This window comes from Excalfactoria chinensis, chromosome 1 (genome assembly GCF_039878825.1).
Source record: "Excalfactoria chinensis isolate bCotChi1 chromosome 1, bCotChi1.hap2, whole genome shotgun sequence".
NCBI classification, from domain to species: Eukaryota; Metazoa; Chordata; class Aves; order Galliformes; family Phasianidae; genus Excalfactoria; species Excalfactoria chinensis.
In genome coordinates this window covers 44,672,927-44,700,834 of record NC_092825.1, presented here as the reverse complement: position 1 = coordinate 44,700,834, position 27,908 = coordinate 44,672,927, and the positions used below count along the sequence as shown (strand labels likewise).

The 27,908-nt window shown below is 35.3% G+C and overlaps 1 protein-coding gene across 1 annotated transcript in view; it reads right to left on the bottom strand.

The window, feature by feature from the left end:
* Positions 1 to 1,031: 1,031 nt before the first annotated feature.
* The window catches only part of SCYL2 (SCY1 like pseudokinase 2), a 32,484-nt gene continuing 5,607 nt past the window's right edge, over positions 1,032 to 27,908 (bottom strand). The window contains exons 3-18 of the mRNA XM_072352835.1: positions 24,749 to 24,906; positions 21,454 to 21,598; positions 20,974 to 21,123; positions 20,165 to 20,386; positions 19,493 to 19,609; positions 17,841 to 17,966; positions 16,264 to 16,440; positions 13,306 to 13,428; positions 12,003 to 12,116; positions 11,418 to 11,550; positions 10,262 to 10,380; positions 9,456 to 9,556; positions 8,874 to 8,940; positions 8,657 to 8,746; positions 7,548 to 7,667; positions 1,032 to 6,960 (exon numbers count right to left, since the gene is read on the bottom strand). Coding sequence (XP_072208936.1) covers positions 6,310 to 6,960; positions 7,548 to 7,667; positions 8,657 to 8,746; positions 8,874 to 8,940; positions 9,456 to 9,556; positions 10,262 to 10,380; positions 11,418 to 11,550; positions 12,003 to 12,116; positions 13,306 to 13,428; positions 16,264 to 16,440; positions 17,841 to 17,966; positions 19,493 to 19,609; positions 20,165 to 20,386; positions 20,974 to 21,123; positions 21,454 to 21,598; positions 24,749 to 24,906 — 2,613 coding nt within the window. The 3' untranslated portion in view covers positions 1,032 to 6,309. The remainder of the gene's footprint in view (positions 6,961 to 7,547; positions 7,668 to 8,656; positions 8,747 to 8,873; positions 8,941 to 9,455; positions 9,557 to 10,261; positions 10,381 to 11,417; positions 11,551 to 12,002; positions 12,117 to 13,305; positions 13,429 to 16,263; positions 16,441 to 17,840; positions 17,967 to 19,492; positions 19,610 to 20,164; positions 20,387 to 20,973; positions 21,124 to 21,453; positions 21,599 to 24,748; positions 24,907 to 27,908) is intronic.

The following is a 27,908-nucleotide window of genomic DNA, read 5'->3' as shown; positions in this document are numbered from 1 at the left end:
CCTTGCATTCCTCGCAGCTGCAAACTTGATAGGGTAACACAGCTCTATAAACACTGATGTAAGAATGATTAATCTAAAGCTCTGGTGTACTATTCATACAAAGGAGGGACCAGAGATACTAGGTAAAGGGATGAAGTGGAGACATATTTAACCACCAGTATCAAAGCATCCCAGGCAGTGAACAATAAAATGCAAAGATCTTCAGCTTTTCCCGTTTGACGCATAGGTTAGCTGCGTTCATGAAAGAATTCACTAAATTGTGATTTCTAAGCCACTGCAAACCAACCCAGAACATTTGGATTACAGCACTTTCCTGCTCGAAATACAGACAATAGTTACGGATCCAATCAGTGCCTAGAAGCAGAGGTGATGAAGAGGACATTAGGGCAGTAGAAGACACTCAAGTCAGAGATCATGACTGTGTGATTTTCACTGCGGGGTGCCGTTGAGTTTACCATCAATGGAACTCCACTCTCTTCTCTCCTATGACCAGTGAATGAAATGTGGCATACAAGAAGGCTGTCCTCGCTGCTGTACTTTCCTCTCTTACCAGCCCCAGCCAAGGATGATCCTTCTAAGCAGATGAGATCTCTGTCATCTCATACTCTATCAATTAATGTCATTGAAAAATCTGAACACTACCTTTCTTCAAAGTGCTTGTAAACTCAAGAGCCTGACAATGCAACATAGCCTGAAACCCAGGTTCAAAGTAAGCGATGTTTCTTAAGAAATGAAAATGAACATTTAGATCATTGCGTGGCATCCAAATGGCAACTTCAAACACGGGCTTCACGTGCTTTCAGAAAAAGTAAATGTTAATATCAGAGATATCCCATGTGTCAGCTCCTCCCCACAACTTTCATCTTTTCCATGAGGGAAATATATGATCAAATTTCACAGGAACCACTTTAAGAAATAAAATTATGTTCCACAAACTATAATTCAAACAAAACATGAAGTGATAAAGTTCTCCACAGAAGTATTTGATGGAGATTAAAAATAAAATTGTCCTCCAACACAAACATATGAAAAGTTCATTTATTTCCATAGGCAACCTCATTCACAGTACAAAGTGATAAGAATTTCTCAAAACGGTCACTGTACCTTTTACATGTTTTAAGTAACTGATCTAAAAGTTGATACAAGAATAAATTCGTTTTTGAAGAGCTGTCCATTAAATTGGAGGTACACCAATGCCATGCTATGACAGTTCTAATCATGGATCACAGCTGACACTACAGCAACACTACTTCATAAATGAGGATCTTCATGTTTTACAATCAAAACATAAAACTGCCACTAGTACAGAGACTGTACGATCAGACAAATAAACAAATATTAAATATTTTGCACAAGGCCTGAGTTCACTATGACATATTTTTGATTTACAACTTCATCTCAGAAATCTGTACAGCAGTTAGAATTGTTTCAGACAACTCAAAGACGATACAGCTTCACGGGCTCGTATGTTCGGTTGATAGAGGTGTGAGGCCTGAAGGCAAGAGGATTTGGTGTATGAATCCGAGGTTTTACTGCCTTGTGTAATTTCTTTGTAAAGCAATCAAAACCTACTGGAAAGATAGATACAAAGCAGGACCTCACACAAAAATCAGCTCAATCATCCGAAAATCTCCAGACAGGTTTCCTCACAGCTATTTCAGAATAAAAGTCCATAATAGAGTATATAAAATGCAGCATATCTCTTAACAAAGAACATAAAAGGGTTACATGTACAGCAATATATTTCTGTATTCCCCTTTCTTACATCTCTTTAGTTGTAAGCAGCACAGATTAGTGATGTTTCCCTCCTCTATAAAAAAAAAAACGCATCAAGGAACAAAAATCATCATAAAGTCCAAAATTTTCATCTGTAACGAGAGACTCAGTCTTCATAAACTTACCTTCCAAAAACTTCTTTTCTGATCAAATCATGTAGACAGGGACAGGCTAACTGAATGGATTTATAATACATAAGAAAGCAGCACATAACTGTTTGCCCCAATGGAAGCCTCGTAGAATTTGCATTTTTAAAATTAAATTTTAAACTATATATATTTTTTCTTTGCTCTCCTGGTGTACTTAAACTGAAAAAAAAATCAATAGTCTTGTAGTCTAAATACACACCCACCTATCTGTAGACATATACACAAAAGAAGTTACAACACTAAAGCTACCACATTTTCCTCACTCTCAGATTCCACTGGGATATTTATGGAAGTACATGTGAAATGGATGTCGCTGCAGTCAAAACTTAACAGAGAAGTTTAGAATCATTACGACTCATGCGCACAATGTTTCAAGCATTCAAAACCTCAACCTTTTACTTGGAGTACTCAGCACCTGGGCAGAGCTGTAAAGCCTTAACTTCTCCAAGCCATTTCTAATTCACACCACCATTGAGAGAGGAAGACATTCAATGTTCAGTAAAACAAACTAGGAAACTCTCTACCTCTGTTCTCAGTAAAATTTCTTCTCTCATACACCTGGTGGATTCATTAACTTTCTAAAGATTGGTTCCACCCTTCAGATGAGAAGGCTCCACGGGCCTTACTACGCCTTATCCACAAAACATGTAGGAAAAAGAAACAGAAAATCTGCTCCTTCCTCCATCCTTGAAATGACACTTGTGCCATTTCATTTCCGCTTCTCTCCTCTTGAAAGAGGAGGCCTGCTAAGCAAACTATTCAGTAAGCAACTAGTTTCAAGGTTCCTCTCAATCAGCCCCAGCAGCGTTGGTTTCTCAGGCCTCTTTAATACCATCCTTGCATCTACAGAATTAATTTTTCTAAGACTGGATTTTCAGAGGATGCTCCAGAAGCTTCCATACTTCAAGAATTTTGAGCCAATTGTCCTAATGTGGAAAAACTGCTGTCTTGGTACAAGAACATTCATTTAGCGTACAACAGAGCAGCCAAACTGATGCTTACACTTAAGATACGCGGCAATTTCTACTTCTCTTCTTTGCATTTCTCCCTTTGTTGTAAACATTTCATAGAAAAAAAATGAATTAAAAAACAACAACAACAAAAACAAACAAACAACATTTCACTCTTCTCATCTTTGCTAGTCCTTTACAAATGAGTGGGAAGTAAGGAGGAGGGCCAGGCAAGCAAAAAAGGTGTGCAGGGTGGAAGCTGTATGGCTGTATGGTGATGGCTCAACCAGTCAGCTTCCACATCTTTTTCCTTTAAATTAGATTGAATACAAAGGGTAGAAATTTTGTGTAATTTACAGTATTGCTCAGATAATGAAGCTATAATGAAGATATATTTTATATCAGGTTACTTTTCCAATAAAGAATTTGCAATTTCTTACCCAGACACCATTTTTGAACCTGCATTATCCACTTTGTTTTGCATCAGGGCTGAACAGTCCTCTCTGTTTCAGGCTAGCTGAGATGTAGCACTGTTTTCCATCCAAGTCCAGAAATAGAAGGCCTCTGGAATACCCACATTTTGTAATACGGTTCCCTCCTCCTACTCCTTTTCACAAACTGAAATGGATCTGAAGTACAACTGTTGCTTTCAAACACTGGTGTTCACTCTGGCCATAAATATCAGTCTTTCATCCTCTCGCAAGGCTTCAGAATGATTATGTACTAATGAATAGATGAACTGGACAATGCTTTCTAAAGAAAGGCTGCTGTAGCTGGAGCCAAGTGGCACATGGCTTTGGTGACTTACCTCTTGCAACTCCTCTTTCCTTCAAGTTAAGCAGAAATAATCGAGATGTTCAACATCCAGTTTTCTGACATACTAAGTAGGAAGTATGTGCAAAAAAGAGGGATGTGATCCTGATTTTAACTGAATTTTATTTTTTTTTCCAGTTATTAAAAATAAAGCTGGAGAAGTAAATGCTACAATTTTCATAAGCTCCCTGTTTTCTTTTTTCTATTCCTCTACTCCGGTCATTCTGAAAACTGAGGCAAACAAAAATCAAAATTATGTGTGGAAATGTGAGATTAAAAACATTTCATATTATTTGAGCCACATAGCAATATTATTCCAACACATCAGCATCGCAAGAAAGAATCTTAGTTTTAACTTGCAGGATATTTTTTGTTTTGTTCTTACAAAATATATTCTTCAACAGTAGATGCCAAGATTACATGCCTCAAACCCCAGAGTTCAGCAATCTTATGCATAAAATTTGATCACAATATAATCAAAATTTTCAGTAAACTTTCACTCCATAAATTAAATCTAAGTGAGGTTCTGAAATCTCCTCAGGCCAGGAGGACTGGTGACTAAAAAGTAAGATCGGGACACTGATATTTAAGACTGCCTTTACCTTCGATATATTAATTGAACACACTGTAGAGTCCCAAGACATGTTCTTTTCAATGTAAGCTTATTTTCCAAATAATTTAGAGGAATACAGATTCAAACAATTTTTCAATGTCTTGACTTAAGTTATCCGAACAAAATACAGCTCTTGAAAAGCTGATGTAAAAGAAGACATGAGTGTGATTCAGACTATAGAGTACTAGTAACTTTAAATGAATTTAAATAATTTAACAGTTCTAGTATCGTACTTAGGTTTACACAGATGCCTTAATACAAACTATGATGTTTACCATGAATATTAACAGTGCATAAGCATCACAATGTGTTAGGCTTTGTTTTCTAAACCATAATTTCACTGGTCCCAGGTATTTTAAAAGAATAGGGCTAAGGCAGCAGCTACAATACATGAACAATTATTTAGGAAATATGCTTAATGCTATTACCGCTTAGAACTGTGGAAATATAACAAAATACAAGTCACATTTACAGCATAAGGCCCTTTGGTTTCTTAAGCAGCAAATGAAAGAACAATTTCATCAGTGAAAGGCTTTGAAAATAAAGCATGTAGGCTTTCCATAAAAAAGGTAACTAGTTCTTTCCTTCTTGAAATAGCCAGCTAGAGCCTCCGAAATATTACATAAGAAAGTTCCTGAAATTCCAAGGAAAGACGTAGTTAAAACCCAACAGTAGTATCTGACAAAGCAGAGATTCTATCATGGGCAAGCTGAACATCTACTTTCTGCAAACTAGAAGAAACTACTGCTTCTTTTTCTGGAGAGCTTTATTAAATTTGGAATAATACAATAAAAAGGATCTGAAATATCTGTGTATTTACCATATATTCTAGAGCTGACAAATCTGTATTTGAGAACTTACTTCATATTAATCTATCCTTCATAAGGACAAGAGTTAAAAGAAAACTAAAATGTAACAGCTTATTCTAGTCAAGGCAATTTATGGCAGTCTGCTTTCTCACAAAACCATGTGAAACTTCTAGGCAGGCATCTCCTTCCCATCTTCCCAACAGAGCCCAAACCAAGTAATCCAAGCTATTTCTGTTACCAAACCAAACGTAAGAAACTGGGGCAGTCAACTCCTGAATTTTACAGACATTTTTTTCTGGGAAGTTCTTTAACTACTCATACCATTCTTTTCTTCCCCCCCACCAGTCAAAAGCAGTATCAAGCAAATCAAAACTATTCTGAAATGAATAGTAAATGTGACTGAATTACCACACGAACTAATTATTAATTCTGCTTAAGCAGTATGAGGTTTTTGCCACGGAGTTGGTAACAAGGATCGGATCTTACAAAACAGGTTGTCAACTGTATCAGAACTTTCCCACTGCCCAAAATTTTAGAACCACTTAATCTTTCAGTTAACTACCACATCAATTCTAATTATCTCACAGGTGAGGAAAGGCAAAACATCTTTTCATAGTGTCTTACACAGTTATCAGGTAGAGATGTTTCTATGTAATGTGGCTACCAAAACATTCTGCACCAGCATACGAATTTACTTCCTGCACACTGTCATGGGTTACAATAACAGTTGGTACCAAATTCAGATGACATTAATCATTAACAGTAGTTGAATTCAGCAGGCACCAAAAAGACTGATCCACAAGACTGGACAGCACTAAGTTGCATTTCTTAGTGTTATTATCCCCCTAAACATTTCTGTTTAAGAAATGCAGTTTTTTTTAAATCCAGGAATTGTGAAGACACTTCTGAATAACTTTTAATCTTTCAGCTCCGTCTTTTCAATTGAATTTACGCATCCTACCTTCAGTGCTTTTAAGTTGGGTAAAAAGATGGGAAATCTTTAACACATAAGATGACATTTGCACAATTCCACTGCAGTACCAGGTGAATGCAAAAGTCAGTCTTTTTTTCCGGTGCAAAAATCTTTACATTGCTGGGTGAACTTTCCCCAAACCACGCTCTTATCATTAAAAAAAAAGATGTTAATCAGCTTACCCACGATTCAAATTATATCAATCTTTGAAAGAAAAAAAGACACATTACCCAAAAAGATCTTTCAAGTCATTACTAGCTGAGCTGCTGTTTGTCATTGTGTTTGCTGGTTGTGCAAAGTTCTGAGGAGCAAAGAAAGGATTACCCTGTATGCCAAAGCCAGTCTGTCCTATCATGTTCATCTGAGGCCCCATGACTGAACTGCTCACACTTGGAGACCCTTGTGGGGGCACAAACTGATTAACCCACTGGTTTGATTTCTGTTGAGCCATCTGTTTCATACTAACTTTGGGTTTTTGAGGACCGAAAAGATTATCTAAAGCGGACATATCTGGGGGTCTGTTTGGTTGTGTCAGTGGAGAGATCGCAGATGCAGCACTCATAGGACTGTAATTTGGCATACTGGCAGTTGGTACGATGCTCATCTTGGTTGCTCCTGTTGAGCTTGGACCACTGAAGAAATTCTGAGCAGTGGGACCGCTTCCCATACTGAATCCAGCAGTCTGAAAGCCCATGTGAGTATTTAGTCCGTTTGTCATGTTTCTCTTTGTGCTGTCAACAGGTGATGAAAATCCCATTCCAACACCCATACAAGAGACAGAAGAGAAGCTGTTTGAAGATGCCACTTGAGCTTTGTTGATAGAATGGCTGGTCAAAGACGACATATTGTCTATTAAGGTATCTGTCAAGTCTTTTGTCTGCAAAATAGATAAAACTTAGTTAAATGTATTTCCTGTACATACATGCTAGCAACAGCTCTTAATCACTGCCCCCACAGAAGAGGCATTCATTTTTCCAGAAATTCTCATTTGTTGCATGGAAATGGGTAAGAAAAGTAAACTAATCCACCTCACATATAATTATTTTCACACTTTGCTATTTGGAACTAACTGTTTTGCAGATTCAGCCCAACAGCTACACAGCAAATACTGTTAAGTGTATACTGAGAATACCATTTGCTTGCATGCCCCATTTTCAACTCCAAGCCCTCTGTTATTTAGGTAAACTGTTCAGAGCAAAATCTTCTTGTTCTATTTGCTTTTCTCATATTTAACACAATGACCATCCAATAAAAATGATGTCTTTGGAAACTACTGCATTTTTAAAAGTGGGAAATATTGCTAATGATGCAAATACAGGGCAAATTGCAATTTAGTTTTCCATAACCGCAGCACTGTGCTACAGGTGAAAATAAAGATGACTCGTAGCAGAAAACAATTGCTAAATACATACACCAGTTGACCAAAAAAAGTATTATATTGTTTCTACTGGAGCTGTATCTCACCTGCTTCACTGGAGGTGTTACTGAAGTTGCTAGTGGCTTAAGAGGTTGTTGGCTTTTCAGTTTCTGTGCCTGCTCCTGTTCTTTAGCTAACTTTTGCTTCTCTTCAAGTGTAAGTGATGCCTTTAAAAGAGAAAGTACTAAGTTGAATAGTATAACTATTTATTATGTTTTTGATATATATATTTTTAATAAATAGCACTATTGTTTCAGAGCAATAAGTGGGTAAGCACATATCAGTAAAAAGTATTTAAAGCAAATAAAAACCAAAGTGAAAGCAGCATGACGAGAAATTCTGGCCAGGTCTCAAATAAAGCAGTATTACAAAAAAGTCCTTTCAGCTTTGAAATAGTCTTTTCAGCTTTTGCTTTGATATGATTACCCACTGACACCTGATACAGAACTTCAACTGACAGCGTTGTTTATTTTAAGATTGTTCAGGATTTTAATTCTACTTTCTTTAACAAATGATAAAATAATAAAATAATTTCCCCTTAGACTAAAATTAGGAAATCAGATGACAGAAACAATTCAGAAACAATAGACTACCTAACTAGCCACAGCCATAAAAACAATTCTATTATTGAATACTAGCTATAATCACAGGCTTCATTATAACATGCTTATTTTTTGTTACTTGTACTCACCCTCGTATTGGCTGCTTTCATTTAACTTTGAATTTTTACACTAGCTGTTATTGCCAGCTACCTTATGAAATTCTGTTTTTGACCTTAACCTCCATTTGTGATTTTATCATTAAGTTGCCTGACCATTTTGATTTGACAAGCTAAATCCACTGTTGCAGCTTCAATTTCATTCATATCCATAATTAAGGAGGAATGACCAAAAACATATTATCCACTGAATTCTTTGTTCAGAGAAGAGTTATTTTCAAGAAAAAGCTTTCACAGAAATTCAGAGATGCTATTTGAACATTTTTTCAGTGGATCTTCACATGTGACTGGGTTACATAGAGTACATTACTGTACTCTACAGCTTTTCTTGTGAAGCTTTAAATACAGTGAATATGTATATATATTCTTTTCATGAAGACGTACCAAACTTACATTAAACAAAAAGATGTAAGAATTCCAGAACAAAGAAAAGTATACCTTTTTCTGTACTGATGACAACTCATTTTCTTTACTATCAGGTCCACTAGTTAGAAGGTCAGTTCCAGTATTATTGAATACCTTGTCAATCTGTTTAAGGTCAAAGAATCACAACTAAGTTATTCAAATAACTGTAATTTTAGGTAATGTAAATACTAAGAGATATTAAATTTCAAATTTCTAGGTTTAAGTAATACAGTAAAATACTGACTCTTACCTGATTATTTGTACTACTAGATCTTGCGTCTTCAGACACACTCATTTGATTAGCTATATCCAAAGATCTATATGGTGCAGAGTACACACATTACAAAAGGGAAATTTTACAGTTATAACCACTACATTAATTTAGCAGCGCAGGTTTAAAAATAAACAAAACACTATGAGAGCACTGTCATAATCAGGATGCACATTATTTGTGCTCTCAACAACTACAGAAAAACAACTAGTCTTAGCATACAGATGTAAGGTATAACTGTACTGGTGGAACTCAGTATAGACTTTTATATTTAAAGAATTCTTTGATTAATGAAATAAAGTATGAGTGAACAGTGTAAAGGAAAGGATTTTACACTATAAAAAACTGACAGCAAAATAATACTATCACTCCATGACTAATAAATAGTTGTTGACAATTGCACTTATTTGAGGCAATTCTCAACCACTGAAGTGAGAATTACCTACATTTTTACTGCTATGGCTAGAAGTTGTCTCACATTTTCCTAAACAAACAAAGAAAAACCCCATATTTTATCTCTGCTTACTTAGTCCATCTTTTAACACACCCACAAACACTTACTTCTGTTGCTCTTGCATGACATGAAGTTGTTCTAGTTTTGTTTTATGTTCTGCCTCCAATCTATTAAGCATATCTTTTATAACACAAATAAAAGAATTGAACTGTAAAAGAAATATACAAGAAGTTTGAATCTTGCGGTGACAGAATTCAGACATATAACCTAAGAGGTAGTCTCTCATGAAACTTACAATATACAGTGTGAGATAAACCACAGGCTTTTAAATAATTTACAAACTGGCTTCACTATCTTGCATTAGATACTTGGCCATAAGCAGAGTGTATACTGAAACAGTGAAAATAATGTATCACTAAAGAAAGAACACCATCACAACAGAAGTGAAACAACGCAGACAAAACAAAAACAAAAACCAGAAACAGATGAACATTACCAGATTCGTTCTCCCCAAAAAAATCCTATTAGGTACCTTATTTCCTAATTATTTCATACCAACACTGTGACATTTTTACATTATCTACAACATTTACAAGCAAAACTAAGGAAAGAAATACTAAGACTGTATTACAGCTCTTAATTTTAATTGTAATTATGCTAGTTGTTTACTTCTTGTGCAGACTATTTGGAAGGCGACAGTGTTCACTTTGAAATTTTATACTAGATTAGTAAAACTGAATGCAAGACAACAACCCTTAGACACGCAAACAGTAATATTGGAAGTGGTTTTATTTCATTTTATTTCTGCAGTAAAGAGACCCATAGCAACATATGAGTTTTCCAGTGACATCAGTTTAAATCTACTCTCTGACAATTTATCAAGTAAAAGTGTGCAAATTATTTCTGTTCCTACCTGATTGAGATTAAGATTATTCTCAATACTAAGAGGAATGAGATGGGGCAATACTCTTCCTGCAAGTTGTTCTTTGGTAATTCCCAGCTTCTTATGAGTAAATGTACATTTGTAAATACCTGCCACACAACATCAAAATAGAAAACCTGTTAAATTTTGTAAATAATGTGGAAAAAAAACTCAAGTGTTACTCTCTACACGTATAAATCGTCTGAATATACATTGGCTATAAGTTACCACAAACTGACAAATTGCCACTCAGCAAAATGGTCACTGTCCCCCACACTTGGCCACTCAGTCACATCCCTTTCTTGATCATTGATCAGCTGGTCCCCTTTAAGCTCAAGCTATTAAAAGCGTGCATCCTAAATTGGTCACACACCAGAGTGGAAAGCTCAGCACAGCACTGAAGGCCTCCCTCTCCAGAAGTAACAAGTCATTAGATTTTCTTAGCTGTTTTGTGAAACCTCACCCAGACTGCACTCCATTTTGGTGTAAAGGCAGCAATGTTTGCTTAAAAGTCCAATAAAATGAGTCTGACAAAACCTGCAGTAAAAAGTAATAGATTTGTACAGCAATGATTTACAGCATCTGAGCTGCAAGAGCAGGCAATAATAACACCTTAAAAGCTCCAGCCAGGTGCTCAGCATTTGAAAGAGGACAGATTACATACTCCTCTGTGGAAAGGAGTCCTCTGATGCTGCGTGGGCAACTGTCACAGCCCAAGGACAGCAGAGTACCCTGAAGTGCACTGGGCCTTGAAGATTACAAATTTGTAATTGAGATCAGAAGTACCAGCAATACACACAGTAAATGAACAAGGACGTACTTATGAAACAGTGACAATAATATCATAGTATCATAGTATCATAGTATTGTGCGAGTTGGAAGGGACCTTAGAGATCATCGAGTCCAACTCCCGGGATTCGAGCCCCCTGTGTAGCAGAGCGGCACTTCTACCCCCTGCTCCACAGGGGGGGATTCGAACCCGGGCCCCCTGGTGTTGCAGACGGGAATTCTACCGCTGCGCCACCGGAGGCACACAATAATAGTCACAATAGCAATACATTACGGAAATATTATCAACGATCAAGCAAACTCTCTGAGATTTACAAAACCAAAAGCATAAGAGAGGAAAGTTTAAAGTATTAATTACCTAAAATTCCCATTAGCACTGCAGGTTCCTTGGATGGAATTTGTTGTAGAAAAGGTAGAATATCATCAAGTACGAACCATTTATCTAAGTACTCCAAAATCTTTCCTAAGCATACCAGTGAGTTTACCCGGACCTAGAAAGTGTAAGAATTAAACAAAATCTTAACCATGTTTTTATCTTAGAAGCTGCAAAATTTGTAGGTAGAGAATTGTTTCTGAAACTACAGCCACCAACGTATGAATATTCAGTACAGTTTAAAACACTTTTGTGTCAGGAAAGGAAAATATACAGTTGTACACTGATCACAACATCTTGGCTTTTTCTGCAGAACAGGCATTACTAGCAGACAGTACTCAGAAACACACATTAGAAATCGCTATATTAACAACTTACTGTTGTTAACACTACTTTAAAAATTCCCAAGTTCAGAAGTAAATTGTGTTTTGAATTTGAAAAAAGAAAAAAGATCAAAAAAAATCTCGGTGTGCTGTTTGATTTTCCTTTGAAAACACAACAGCCAAAAAGCCAAAGTAATGAAAAGTAACATTTCCAGCTGAGAAAAAGATAAGATTTCAGAATACTTACAGCAAGAGAAGAAGTTTGCAAACATGCAGTTTTAATTCTTGGAATTAATGAATTTTTCATTGATGGGTAATCTATTAAATTGGCAAATGTGGGAATTATGTTTAGGCAAAGCTCCTATGAAAAAAAATATTCCACATAAGTTTAATGTTCCACATAATTTCAATATGACTTCCTATTATAAGATTAGTAGTAATATTACTCAAGATTGAAAATAGCTTGAAATCTCCCCCTAGACTTTCAATTTAATGAGATTTTCAACTAGGTTTTTTTCAACTCATTTAAAAATACATAAAACAATAAAACATAATGTTACGAAGAAAGAATTTGGAAAACATGTTTGAAAGTGTATTCATATATTTGTAGTAAAATACTTGGATAACAAGAATATCTTACATTTTCACAAAGCACCTTTGTGCATGTATATATATGTTTTATTACAAGATAATCATCGGAGTGTATCATTTTTCTACAAAAGTCAAGCAAATTTGAGTAATGCTTGACTTTGAGTAATGAATAACATTATGCACCAGTAAAATGACACACTGAAAGATAAAAGTGCATATTTAGCATATTTAACCAACAGAAAAAAAAAAATCACATCCAGGAATGGTGATTCAACCACCTCCCTGGGGAGCCTATTCCCGTACTTGACTACCCTTTCTGTAAAGAAGTTCTTCCTAATATCCAACCTGAACTTGCCCTGGCGCAACTTGAGGCCATTTCCCCTCGTCCTGTCACATGTCACTAGTGAGAAGAGACCTGCCCCACTCTCACTGTAAGAACCTTTCAGGTACTGGAAGACAGCAATAAGGTCTCCCCTCAGCCTCCTTTTCCCCAGACTAAACAGCCCCAGCTTCCTTAGCCTCTCCTCGTAGGGCTGATTCTCCAAGCCCTTCTATGATTCTGTGATTATCAGTATAGCTGTTCTTACAAGTGGAATCCCAAAACAAGCCACCTATCACTAACTGGTAAGTTAATACACGTGTTTTTTTGCAGAGGTAACACATAATAAAGGTACATTTGACTCTTTGCTACTTAGTAAAAATTTAGGATTCAAGTATCAGAGCAACAGTCAAGTGGTTACCCTGGAAAATCAGGGAACTAAAGTCTATTTTAATAAGCCAAATTGTTCTTAAGTAAAACATCATTCTCTTTCAATGTTCAAGTATATTACACAGCTATATCCTTTGGGCTCCTATATCCTTTTCCCTCCTTCAAGTAATCAGACAAAAAGTTAGTACATCTGAAATAAAAGAGGAAAAAACTGTTAAGCAATGTTAAATAAAGGCTGCGATTACTGTACCTGGATCTGAATTGAAGGTGCCTCCAGGGCTCTATAAACCATTGGTAGAACACTGTTCTTTATTTCGTCTGGTGGAGTTTTGGTTAAAAGTAAGTCCATCTTTTGCAGGAAGATCAGTAAAATCTATTAAAATAAGGATAGTTAAGTAAAAAGGTTAAGCTGTGAGTATCTTTCTGGAGCTAAAAGTGCACTGCACCATAACATCAAAACTTCAGAAGTTTTCTTGTAACTCAGTAAATGTGATCACTTACCATGTTGCTTGCCTGAAGGCATGGAAAACAAAAAACACTTTGACATATTATTGCATTTTAAAAACAGCGAATACAGATCAAACAAAATATGTCTTCTAGACTAATATTTCTGAAATCAGAAATCATAACAGCTGAGGAGGGCATTCTTATTTCTATTTACAGTGTTGGGGTGTTTTTGTTTGTTTGTTTGTTTAATGAAAATCAACTGTATAAATTATTTATAGACATCACTATTGAAAAAGTTAAGCATCCCCCCCCCCAAAAAAAAAAAAAAAGAAAACAAAACCAACTAAGGATCAAGTGTCTTCAAAGCATTTGATCACAACTCCACCTAGAAAAGCTGCATTCCCTCTGAATCTAAATATCAAAACTGGGACTAGATGACATGAATATTACAGCTACTATACGGACATAAAATAGCTTCATTGTATTTCATATTGGACATGTCTATCACAGAAAGAATAAATCTCAGGCACCGTAAAAGCAAAACAACACCATAAACTCACCGCATGTTTAACTAATAAGTAACACTCCGATAGCACATTCACAGAGTGAGATTCATCTTGGCTAGGTTAGCCATCTAAAAGCTAGCTGATAATGTGAATTAATTATCCAGGCTAATTCTCAGCTCAGAGAACTTTGCAGCGAACTTTGAAGGGAACCATTTGAGTTAAGATAACACTTTACAGGGACTGAGACTCCATCAATATCCAACCTTCTTTTTCTAAAAGACAGGCTGGACTAGGTGGAAAAATTGTGATAAATGGTGTCACAGTCATTATAAAAAGCCAAATATTTCACTGAATGAAGTGATTTCAATGTTTAATTCTTAAAATATGTAGAAACATGTAGCAACCAATGTTGGTGCAGGTCAGATAAATAGATGTATCAGAATGTAGAAATGTAAGCATATAAATGTAAAATACAAGTTTTCTCCTTTCATTTTCTTAGTGCTACAGGACAGCATACTAATTTGCAGCACTCCAGGTAACACATAGTAACTTCAAGACTGTCATATGAACAGTTTAATTATTCTATCTCAAGGTTATAAATTCCTCATAAAAAATCATTTTAACACTGGATAATAATTTCTTCCTTCTGAAACACAGCATTGTAGGCTCCCAATACACATTTGTTTCCTAACTCAGGTGTCTCACAGAATCAAAGCAATGTGCCTTATACACATCCAAAACGTCTTAAGAGAACATGTGGAAGAAACACTGACATTCTCTCCATGAGTTACAAACACAAAGGAACTGAAAGTTGGTGCCATGCACAAAGACATGCTGTTGCCAGTCAGACCTGGAATTAAGTCCTCTAGCACCTTTAATTTTTTCCCTAAAATCTAGTATATTGACTTAGAAAACAAGACTAATTATATGAACCTCCCCATACTGAAAAGTATATAAAAGTATAAAAATAGAACAAGTCACCTCATACTTAGTGCACATTAAAAATATCAGCATAAGAGTATATAGTATCTAGTAAGCAAAGAAACGTTACAAGTCTGTATTTCAGTTTCCTCTTATTTCCTAAGAAATAAAACAGATCCAAACATAATAATATAGGTTATAAATATGTATGAGTTTTAAATAGAAAACCCATCATGCTTAAGATAAAACAGATATAAAGGTTTTGCAGAACGGATTGTCTACAAATCTGACATTAAAGGCAGAGAAGTTGAGCATTATCTTTTATGATGAAACAGCAAAAATGTTTATTGGCTGTGAATAAGACACTTAACTTTTTCAAGATAAAAATTAAGATGACATAAACCCACAATGTACCAAAGGAAAGGAACACAAAGTTCCAATTTTATGAGCTACTTTGAGGTAATACAGTTGTCCTCTTTCCTTTCTCCCCAGTATAATGGGAGTTCTCTCCTCTGGTTCTTTGAAACTCAGCGCTAAAAACAACTACTTGCTCATTCCTACATTTACCTTGGCCCTTAAGTGCTTTGCAGACAAACAGCCGCAGCAAGCTTTAAAATGAGGTGAGCTAAAAGGAATGCACAGCTACATTTGCTCTCCTGATGCACAATGCCTAACTCAGTGACAGAATTCTCACAAATCATCACACACAACAAGGACAAAAAGGAAGCAAATCTTGTGCTCCTCTGCTCCTCCTATGCACATAAACAACATAAAACATGTTTTACTTAATCTATCATGGTAACATTTGTCAAACAAAATGAAACACTCCAAACTCGTGTACAACCCTCAAATAAAGAGCATTTTATTATTACCAGTAAACAGCACATTTAAGAGTGTCAAACTTATGACTTTTCCACCCCAAGACTCCAGTGTTGCCAATCCAGACACAAGAAAAAAAGAATCATAAGTTCAGTTATCAGTAGGGTGTGTGTAAATACTGTACCATACAACCCTGCTTCAAACAGCTACAATAATGATAAAAAGATTTTAAAACATACTTTCAACAATCAACTGAAGATAAGAGCCGTGTAAAAACTGTTTTCATTAATCTAGATCTCATCTGTAAACATAATATAACCTCAGAAGACCCAAGTAAATAGCTGGAGTAATTTCTGGAAAAATCTGTTTTGTATGAATCGAGGCTGACTGCTTGGACAGCTACAGATTAAGCTGGACAAGCTGAAGAAGCTGGAAAAGGGAACTAGAACAAACAGTCATTTCTCAGGGAAGAAGCACTGAAGAGAATAACTGTAATCTGAACAACTTTAACATACCTGGATTGGTTCTTGCTGCTTAAAAACAGGACCAAGATCAGGCAGAATGAGCCTGACGTATTCTTCTTTGGTGCATTCCTCAGCAATGAGTAGAACATTCGGCAAGACAAAGGGCACCATATCAGGATTCACAAATTCGGAGGTCAAGCAAGGCAAAATTCGCTGAATTATAACACGCTAAGAGAGACAAACAAGCATGCATCACATTACACCATACTGCTACTGTGCCAGCTCAACAGCTTTTGCATCAATCTGGTATTAACAAAAAATAAATAAATAAATTTAAAAGAATTAAACTTTCAATGTGAACTTACATTCACCATATATTTAAGCTAATTTACACTGTTCTACTTTTCTTCCTTGTCTCTGCTTGCACTCAAGACACACTTTGAGACTACAACAGCTATGCAGGCCAGTAAAAACTTATTAACTGTACAGAAAAATAGGACTTTAATATGAATTATGAAAACTTCATTTTACATATTTTCTTTAGAAAAAAACTAAAGGTTTTATCACCCAGGATTTCAGTCTTTCACTACCTCCCCCACAACCCACTGAACAAACTCATAAATGTAATATATCTCCATGAAAACTCCAAGTACATTCTCTAAGTGGGATTCAGCTGACAAAATACAGATGATTACACTGCGGATGCTGAAGGTAGACAGGCAAGCTTAAATGCTTTAAAAATCATTAAAGTGCAAGGGCACAGTCCATCTCCATAATAATATTTTATAGACAGAAAAAAGTGAATGCCCTAAAGGCAACTTGTGTCTGTCTGAAGTTAGCTGAAATACATCCCATCTGTGCCCAAATTCTAAGTGTCAAGAATTTCTGATCAAAGGAAATAGCTACTCAATTACAGCAATGACAATGTTAAATCTGAATTTTGCACTGTGTAGTTCAAAACGCAGTTTAAAAGAAAGAAGTTTAATGCGATGGTTGAAAAGCTCATCTATTCTACCATGCATTAGTCTAGCACTACTTCTACATCACATATGCATTATGTCTTACATAAATATGAGAATACCACAAGAAGAAAAAGAGCCAGTCTAGACACAGTGTCTAGCACTACATAGGAGAAATGTGGAACGACAGACATTAGCTTCTGAGGTTTCTGCATCCTGCTAGAACAAGAAAGCATTTAGTCTTTTGAGGGAAGGATACTTTGCATCATTCAACATTAAAGTACTACCTTGCTATAAAGAAGCAATCCTATAAGTAAACTGAGAGAAAATAGGACAAGATGATTTCAAAGATCTAATGATAGCGTCTGGAAAAAAAGGGGAAAGACTTGTAAGTGCAGAACAGACAACTCCCTTTCAAAATGGGATGAACTACATAGAGGATATACAAACAATTATTTCATAGATAAACTAATAGCACAATTTACCATTTCATGTTTCCTGATTTATCAATAGCTGAAGAAAATCTACACAGTATTTTCCAACCTTCTTTCCTTCCTGCTACTCTATTCTGACAGTCTGGTGGCTGTTTACTATGGTACAATGCTACATAAAGTTCAGAATAGATGTGCATGCATTTTTAAACTATTTCAAGAAGTCACACTTACATACCTTAGGCAGCTTTGGCAGAACCTTTGGTAGTCCTTTAAAAAACTGTGATTTCTGAAGGTTATCCCTTTGAAATAATGAATCAAAATACTGCAGTGTCATTGCTCCTACATCATCAAAGAATGGTATCTAAAAATAAGATCAACACTATTAGAAAGCTTACTTACACTCACATTATCATATGTTTACTTTCTCAACGTACTACAGTAAACTTTGACAATGAAGTGTCTGCAACCAACAATTAGAAAAGTAAACATTTACATACTGAGTAGTACAACATTCACAGACAAAGGCGGATCATTAAGACAATTTTCCTAAATAAGTATCTAAATTAACTTTTTGTAAATAAAAAAATATTTCTTACACAATAAAAAAAAAAAAAAGAGAAGTGAAAACACAAACTAAAAATTCTCTAGTAGGAAGTATACTACTTAATATTACAAAGGCTTATACAAAAGCCTTCCAGGTCTAAGTATCATCCCTGGAATATTATAATGTTTCAACAAGAATTTATATGCAACAGATGTCTGATTACACAAATTTATCTTCAATGTTTATACATGCTTGTAAAAAACTATAATGGATGGGATATACACAATCTCCCATGTTTGCATTACTTCAGCTGCAGCTCTAGTTGTCAGAAAAAACGAAAGAGGCCTGCTTAAGTTTTGTGTAACAATGTAGTTTTGCGTATATACATAGACCAGGCTTACGAACATGGCATTAACAAGCATGAGTGGATCATCCTATTGCCTTGGTAAATCATTAATACTGACGCAGCTGCTACATCATTAATGTAAGACTGATAGAAATGCATGATGAGGACAGGACTGGTATTATCAAAATCCATCCCTGAATATTAAGCTTTCAGCTGGCAGTTGAATGAAGAGTGTATATTTCAAATCTACAGATGCTGTAAAGCATTTGAAAAACTGCATGAGTAAGAGTCCTCCTTTCTGCTAGTTCTCAGGGAAGCATATATCAAACTTTATGGTCTTGCAGTGGTTAGAAAGAGAGCTCAGTCTCTCTGACCATTTAAACTTTGGTTTTCAGTTGAAAAATTAGTGCAAAATGAAAGCAATAAAAATAGATGGAGAAGTGCTGTCAGGCAGAAAGAGAAGTTGATAGGAATAGGGCAGTAAAGACAACAACAACAAAACAATCTATCAGCTTCAAGCTAGTCTGCAGTGTGAGACTTAAATTCCATATTCCAGATCATGTACCATGAGAAGTCTTGAGGAGCTCTACGACTTAACCTCATTTAAAAACAGCAAGGTAAATTTTTCCCATGCAAAGCTCCATGTTAGCTTGCACCATGCTGGTCTTAACTCACATTTCTTATAATACATATTTAGCCCTACTATCTCGATCCTACAATTTAGGAAAGCAATAAAGTAGTGTTGTATTGAATGATTACTCAAATTCTGTTCCAGCATACACTTCTTTCATATTAAGTGTTAGTGTAAGAACAATACTTGTCACGAGCTAACAGCATAATTCCCCAAATAGTTAGATTTGTGGTTTTTTTTAAAAACATTTCAACCAAAAAGATCAACAGGAAAAAAACAAAACAAAACAAAAAAGCTCTATTATTTCCATAAAATAAACATTCCTTTCCCTTTTTCCTATAGCTACAGTATTTTCCATGAACTGACCTTGGTCATTTGATCTGCATCTGGTCTGACTGCTGGAGCTACATTTAAGAGTAGTTTCACGTGTTCACGCACCTCCTCTGGTATATTCTGGAGAGTACTGGAGCTTAAACGGCTCAGCTGCATAGAAATTTAAGCATATGTACCATGAAATCAGAAAATCCTGTATGTAAATATTTCCAGCATACATTAGCACTACAATTTGTTTGCCATACCGGTTTCTTTAACCAAACCTTTGATACCATTCCCTTCTCCCCTTTCACAACCCATCTGCTCCTGATCCTTCATAGTTTTCCTTCTGCCTCCCAACATCCAAAGTGAAAGAGAAAGTGAAATAGCTGATAACTGAATGGCTGCTGACAGATCAAATCCCTCTAAACTCATCAGTCTCTACCATCTCTATGCTAGTCATTCGCTGTCTTGTGTTTGGCACTATTTGTCCTAACAGGTAAAGCACTTAGTCCGTATGACCAGCATTCAACATGGTTATAGAGAAATCAGCTGAAAAACAAATCCTCTTGCTGACAAAGTTAGTACATAAATTTCTCTACGCATACTTACATTTTCCATATTTTGCTTAGGATTTTTTTACTTGTGTCTAAAATATTTATATTTTCTTTAAAATAGTGACTTTTCAAACATGAAAATAAATGTGTAATATTCAAAAACAGATACCTGATCAAGTTGTCTACTAAAACTTTTATAAATATCTTGTTTGTTGACCTCAAAAATTGGTTTCCCTTTATTAAAGACTGCATACATAACGGCTCCTAGAGAGTACATATCACTTGCTGTCTCACAGCTCACAGAGAGAATGTATTCTGGTGCCAGATATTCAGGATTTGGAAGACACAAAGATGGCAAGTTGGGATCCCATTCCTTACAAGGGAACTTGGGCTATAAGAGAACCAAAAAATAAATAAATAATATTAAAAAGAACTTATTATTAAAAAAAAATAATACAAATTTCAAGTAGTAGCAAAAAACTAAAGTTCATGAAACAAAGTAAAGCAGAACTGTTAAAAATCTATGGCTGTAACTCAAGAGTGATTAGTTCACGCAGTAAAATCTCAACATTAGAATTAAGAACCTAAAGGCACTGCTGCAAGGAGAGAAACATGAACTACGACAGAAATTAATTTGAGGAGGTAGCAGCGAGGCACCGAATAGATGTAAGAAAATAATGCACAGCTGTGCACATCACTGAACATGCAGGTCAGCAGAATCACATGCACTTTCAGCTCTTGTCTGAAACTATTACTAGCCTATTCTGAGCCTATTGAGCCAAGTCAGGCTTTTTCTCAGGTGACCAAAGGCAGAACTTCAATGCAGACCTGGCCATATATTCAACCTTTCTGCCAACAAAATGCAGATTTCAGTATTACATAAATGTATTGAAATGCAAGCTCAAGAAACTGGTTTCAGAGAAAGAGCTGAATATGAAATATACTAAAAAATAAAAAACGTAAAGATGGATCCAGTACCTCCTGTTCAGATGGATTTGTTGACTGGATACAAAAATCAAAGCCTGTAATTTTCCATGCTCCACTTTTATTCAAAATTATATTTTCAGGAGTAATATTTCCATGGACCATTTTCACACTGCTATGCAAAAAGGACAAGCCTTCAGAAACCTGTTAATAAAAGATTTCAGGTTAAATATTTCCTAACGTGTATTGCACAACATCTACAAAAAAATCTGTCATATCTACAGCCTTATTTTGTGTGGTCATGGTTATACTAACACACTAACTCATTTCTTAATTTTCCATATCAGAATAACCAAAAACAGCAGCAACTTACAGAGCCTCCAGTATTCACCTTGTCTTATACTAACACTGTTCAGGTCACCATCATCTTTCTCTCCACAATTATTTGATTTACTATACACAGACAAGGCATTTCTAAACCAATGATTAACAATAACAGCACATGAAAATAATATAAAAAAAAAAAAGCCACACCTGAAGCAGACCATATTTAGTCTCCACATCATAAAGTTTGTATTCTTTAATGTCAGATGGTATAGGAGAAGGTAGGTTGTCCCAGCTGCCAAGAACATTAGCTAAACTTGCACACACTGGTTCTGTACAAAAAGCCAAGCAATCTCTACAGAGAAAAATAGAATAAAGAGAATGTTTTTATAAATAACGTAATACAACATGTCTTGACTATGAGCAACCATGACTGCATCACATTATACATTAGCAGAGACCCAGTGTTAACCTAAAAACACATTTTATTTTAGGCTTCTAATCATTAAATAAGAAATTTTACATAGATGTATGTGAAAAAATAAAAATAAAAAAAATTACAGTATAGAAATCAGCTTAAGTCATTGTATCCTCTAATATCAACATAAATCACTCATGATGCACACAGTGCTTCACAAAAGTTTTAAGAAAACTATACTTTTTCCTGCCCTGATCCAAGAAAAACAAATGTTTCTTATTACCATTAAACCCTGTAAAATCAGGCTGTTAGCTGTGCCTAACATTGATATCCCCCTTGACTGAAGCAATGCTTAATGGAGTCAGACAGTATCAGAGACACACATAGCTATGCTTGTTGTATGAACTGTTTATCTACTGCTTTATCCCTGAACAATAGGTCTTTTTATTGGATCTGTGTTAACACTGTTTAAAAAGCACAGATGAAGCGCAAAGCAGAGTGGTTGTAACACTGTGCCCCAGAAAGTCAAAATTTGAAGTCCTGAAAACAGCATTCATCGCAGTTTCACAAACTTTATGTAAAAAAGGACCAACTTGTCCTATATATTCCCATTCTTCACCCTGTTCTGAACAATATTAGAAGCTGTACTCTGTTTTTTATTCTTTGGAGAAAGTACTGTGTGGATGATAGCACATATCTGGTCTAAGAATGAATATTTTCCATGCAAACACACTGCGTTCATACACTGCACCAGCATGAACACAGAAAACCAAGACTGAATAACACAAGTGAAGATATTTTCATGAGTAATAAAGCCACTGGCCAGAAGGCAGAAGCCTCACCTTCTGTGTATTCTCTTAAAATAATCACAGAAGACACAATGTTTCAGCATGAATCTATCACAAAGTTTTTACATATCTCAGTAGATCAACACATTTGCTTTCTGAGGTAAAAGAAAGTTGATGAAACATTCAACACCCTCATTTCTCATCCAGACCAAGAGTGACGTTAGTTTTTTTTCTGATGCCTTCCTGAAGGAAAAAAAATCAGAACTCGCTGATTCCTAAGCCTCAACGAACCTGACTGAACTGCAATTGCTTGGCCACCTTCACACCACTCTGCAGACACCATCTCTTCCACTTCTCTGTTAGCACAGCTAGTGCTACAAACCTCATTTTTTTGATTAATCTCACCAGGAAGAATCAAAGCACAGAAAGACAAAGATCTTCATTTTTAATCTGATTTCAGCTTTACCGTGGAGCTCCTCCACTTAGTTATGGTTAAGGCACTGATGGCAGAAAATACTTACAGAACGGTTCTTCAGTATTTTCACAACATAAACACTCCAATTGCTGTTGCTTTGAGGTAATAGAAAGATGGCTGCTTGTTTTTTTTTATTTCAGGAGTTAATTAAATAAGGTACCACATCAGAAAAGAGGAAGGATGGGGCAAATCTAATTAAAGCAATTTAATATTGTAGGAGCTGTTATCTGCCATACAGCGCATCCTCTTTAACAGTTCCCTGAATAATATCAAAATGACATTCTGAGTAACAAAATAAAAGGAAACAAGTTACAAAGAAAAGTAATGGCCAAACACGCATATGCTTTGGCAAAAACTACAACAGATGGAGTGTCTATGAAATTAAATATCTGGAACCTTTCCTTCTTTGTAAACGGCTTTACAAGTTAGCTTTTTCATGCTTTTCTGTTTCTGGAAGCCAAAACAAGCAGTAAGTAAATATATGTTATATTAAATGTTTAGCATAAATAAAAATATACACTGCATACATTATATATATATATACATATTTATGTATATATATATATAAATGCATGTAACATATCTAATAACATATTTATAATCAACATAATTATGTTAAATACCAATTATATGAAACAGAAGCAATACATTAGCAATAGCTACATACACACTGGTATCAAAACGGTATGGAAACATCTACTTGGTACATCTACAGATACACCAAAAGCTTTCTTTTGCATCACCCCACAAAAAAACCCCACAATACACTGTGCAAGCAGTTCAGCACAGCTGTGTGTTCCTGTGTGTCCAAAAAAAGACCATCCCAGAAGGAGGATGAGAAGGACTGAGACAACCCTAGGCCATTAAATTGGTTATGATAATTTATTTACTACTGTACAATATTGACAGTTCTCTTCAATTAGCCACCCACCCTAGACTTATACAAGGAGCATACTAAACCAACTGACTCTAATACAGGAGGAAAGATATATATGCAGTTGTCATTTGATCCAATAAACCTTTCCCAAAGTAGACATTGCAGAGATAAAGTATTTCCATGGCTTTCTCAGCAACTAGAAACCAGTGTCTTTTGAAATGTGCAGGTCAACAGGCAGAATAAAAATGGACGAGTTTGAAAGGTAATGTACATGAATCTTTATTAGACTCTACATAGAAAAAACTTCCTTAGAAGAAGTTGAAAAGCTTTATGATCTTCCTCAGTAGGATCAGCTTCCTATTGTAATGTGTAATCTTCATTTTATTTATCAGATTTTAGTGTGTTCTTATCACTGTAATTGAATAATACAGGTGTAAAACTAACCCATTATTGTACCTAGTGGCCAATCTCATGTAAAGCAAATTATCACTACAAAAATACAAATTTGTCTCCCTCAGATACCAAATGAGGACCTTTTAAATGCATATGTGCCACAAAGATACAATTTGCCAACAGTCCCCATTCCCACAAATGGAAAAAAAATAAATAAATAAAAATGAACAATCTTTTAAAAGAAAACAAATTTAAAAGGCTCTATAAAAGTGAAAATAATTGTACTAAATATCCTTGCTGTAAGGGTCATGTGTATTCCTCCAACTGCAGCTGGTCTTAGATCGTGCAACAGATTATCAATTAGATTCACACCAAGGATACATCCCATGACTTGGTGAATAAAGATTTGAGGATGGGGAGAATACTATTCTCACATGAATAAATACATTAAACTTGAACCTCATAAAATGTAAGTGCTGAATATTCCAGGCTTTTTATATTCAACAACAAAACAATAATTAAGAAAGTCTTTTCTCACCTTTACTACAGCTTACCTAGATTCTTCCAATGGATGTTGAACAGTAAGCAGTCGAGGGTGTCGAAGCCTCGTTAGCTGTTGAACTCCTCGTTTTAAAGAATCAATAATCTGATCCTTTTCAAATTTTTGGTACTTGTCTATTAGTTTCTTATCAAACACAAAAACAGCCACTTCCTAGAAATAACCAATGAAATTCACTCAGTACAAAACACATCTAAAAAATAAAACCTATATGAAATTAAGTTCATGCATACTTTTAAAAAAATCAACAGTACAATCCCACCAATGCAAGAAGCACTACAATATATATCTACAGCTACATATTGTCCTTATTCTGTCCCAGCCATTTTCACCACGACTGTATAGAATTTCTGGTATATTTTTTTTAACAATTACTTGCTCCAAGCCTTACAAACTACTGCATAAACTACAATCACTTTCTACAGAATTACAGTACAGTAGATTAACAAGACAGAAATCAGCTTGAGTATTAGGTAGGCAAATGCATTTATATTAACTATAAATAAATAAAGTATTCCGAGGGTACTCACTGATTTGGCATTAAGAGATGTTCCATTAAACTAGGCTCTTTCTCAAAGTTCTGTTCCAATCAAGTACGTTCCATATTAAAGTACACTTTCATAAGGGAGAATTAGTGGTAGTGGAATAATATCTGAGAGATCAATTAACCTGATCATTCCCATGATAACAAGGTTAATAAAAAATTCCTGAACATGTATAATGACTCCCAGAAATGCAGTAGATGTCAAAATAGAGGAAATAGATTTTCCAGTGAACCTCTTGCAAATGGAGTGGGAGAAAACTAAGCAGTTTAAATTAAACTTCAAAATTACAGAGGTGGATATGAAATTTAAAAAAAAGCAACAAAGAAAGAAAAACCAGAAACTGGACATATCCATCATGGACGCTATTAAAGACAAACCAGTTGGAAAAAAATGTACACTTACATCCGTACTTAACTAGCCTTATAAACAAAAGAGAAGATAAAAAAGGTTTTCCCAAATCTTAAGAAAGCAGGTAGTAGTAGTGAAAAGTCAAAATTCAAAAGCAAGCCCTACTCTATTCTCAAGGGGAAAATATAAAATATAAAATATAAAATATAAAATATAAAATTATATAAAATATAAAATATAAAAAGTATTTAAGTATTGCTAATTTCTATCAACAAATGCCACGGCCAAGAGAAAGAAATTAAATAGTGCAATCACACTGATTCTCAGTAACCTATGCTGCATTGTTTCCATTCTAAGCTCCTGATGTACTCTGTTCCTAATAACAAAAGGCAACCAGGCCACCTAGTCATGCAATGCTTTCCCTTTTGACGCTGAGAGGAAGGCAAGCCACACAAAGACTGCAGAAGCACTGAGTACAGTGGTGCTAAAGATGCAAATACAACTATAAGGCCTTCCTCTATAAAAGCTCTAAAAGCTGTGAAAATGATGTCACAGCATCATTTCATCCTCCCTGTTTCACTGCATGTTGAGAAAAGATGTTAACAATATAAAAAACATCCAAGCACTGTAGTGATGGACATCAGAGAAACTCAATCACTCTTTTCAAGGAGATTTAGAATAAGGTACAGTAGTAACAGCAGAGACTTAGCACAGGACAATACGGAAGGAAGAAAAACCCACAAAATGCTGAATAACAGCAGTTTGCCATCTATCCTATGATGCCACTCAGTATAAAAACACATGCTGTTTTACCAAAGCCTCCCCCACTGTGCAAAGCAAAATAGTCTCCGAATTAAAATACTGGAAAGCACTTCAGTGTTACTCTGGTCTTTTGCCAGAAAAGATTTTCCTATAGCTCTCTCTCTCCATATGTATGTATGTATGTATGTATATATATATATATTATTATTATTATTTATTTATTTATTTTTAAAGAAGTTAGACAATGTTTCTCTATAATGTTAACTCTACTATAGCTGAAATCCAGAAAGCTGATTTACCTATGTCTGGTACTATGACAATAAAAACTAAACATGATTACAATAGTCCCGAAGTGGAAGCCATTATCTCCTTAATTCCACTACTTTTTACAATGAAGCCAGCATGAACATCCTGAAGTAACTTTATCCTACGCATTTCCTTCTGATTGCTCTAACTGGAAAAATGGACAAATGCCATATTATGCCAGAAGAACATCAGTACATTCAGATTGCATAAGCAAATCCATAATGGGCAGAAGCACATACTATAAAATAAGCAATGTGTTACTTCATGTAACATGCTGTATAACCAGAAGGTAAAACCAGAAAGACTCCAAAATATTTCAAATAAACAGCAAACAACACCAAGCACGAGCACACAAGAAAGTAATTTCCTCACATTCTGTTAGGTTATTATTCAGTCACCTATATAGTAAGCAAGAATAGATGAGATATTTAAAATATATATGTACATAAAATAAAAGAATACTATCATACATGTCTGCTGTCACCAGAAATTGAAGCTTTGAATTCTTGCATATGTCACAGAATTAAAATAAGAATCAAATTAATTCACATTAGAAATTAAAACCTCAGCTGCTGGCTGCCATTTGTTCTGGGAAACAGACATTTCAGATCAGCACTGCTGATGCAATACTGAAACTCCAATTTAGCTATTTGACATGGCAACAGTGACTTAAATTACTACTTGTGTTGTAAAATAACAAGCAAGGCAATTAAGCCTTACATCCTCTTTGTTTGATCACTATACACATTTATTGTAAACAAACAAACATGCTAAGTGCTCGTAGCTGCAAGTTAGATAGACACATTTGCAATGCAGGAATTGCATGCAACACATGACAGAAGTGACCACAACCACCTGGAGTAGGACAGCCAGCCTCTTCCTTACTGTCCAAACAACCTCCAAAAGGCCCATGCAAAAGAAATACAAAGTAATGCTAAGGAACAGACAGGAGAACAGAGTGTTTTGTCCTGATGGATAGCTCTCTTTCACAATATGAAACTGAATGTTGGCATGATGTTACCTAAGTGGTAATATTAATAACAAATGGCAATTGCCAGCTAAAATTCTCTGCAATAAAACTGCCCCAGTATTTTTAATGACTGATGATGGCATACAAATACACAGGTGTTAGTCAAGGTTTACAGAGGGAATGCAGATTAAATATGATAACATCTAAACTAACACCCTTTAAAA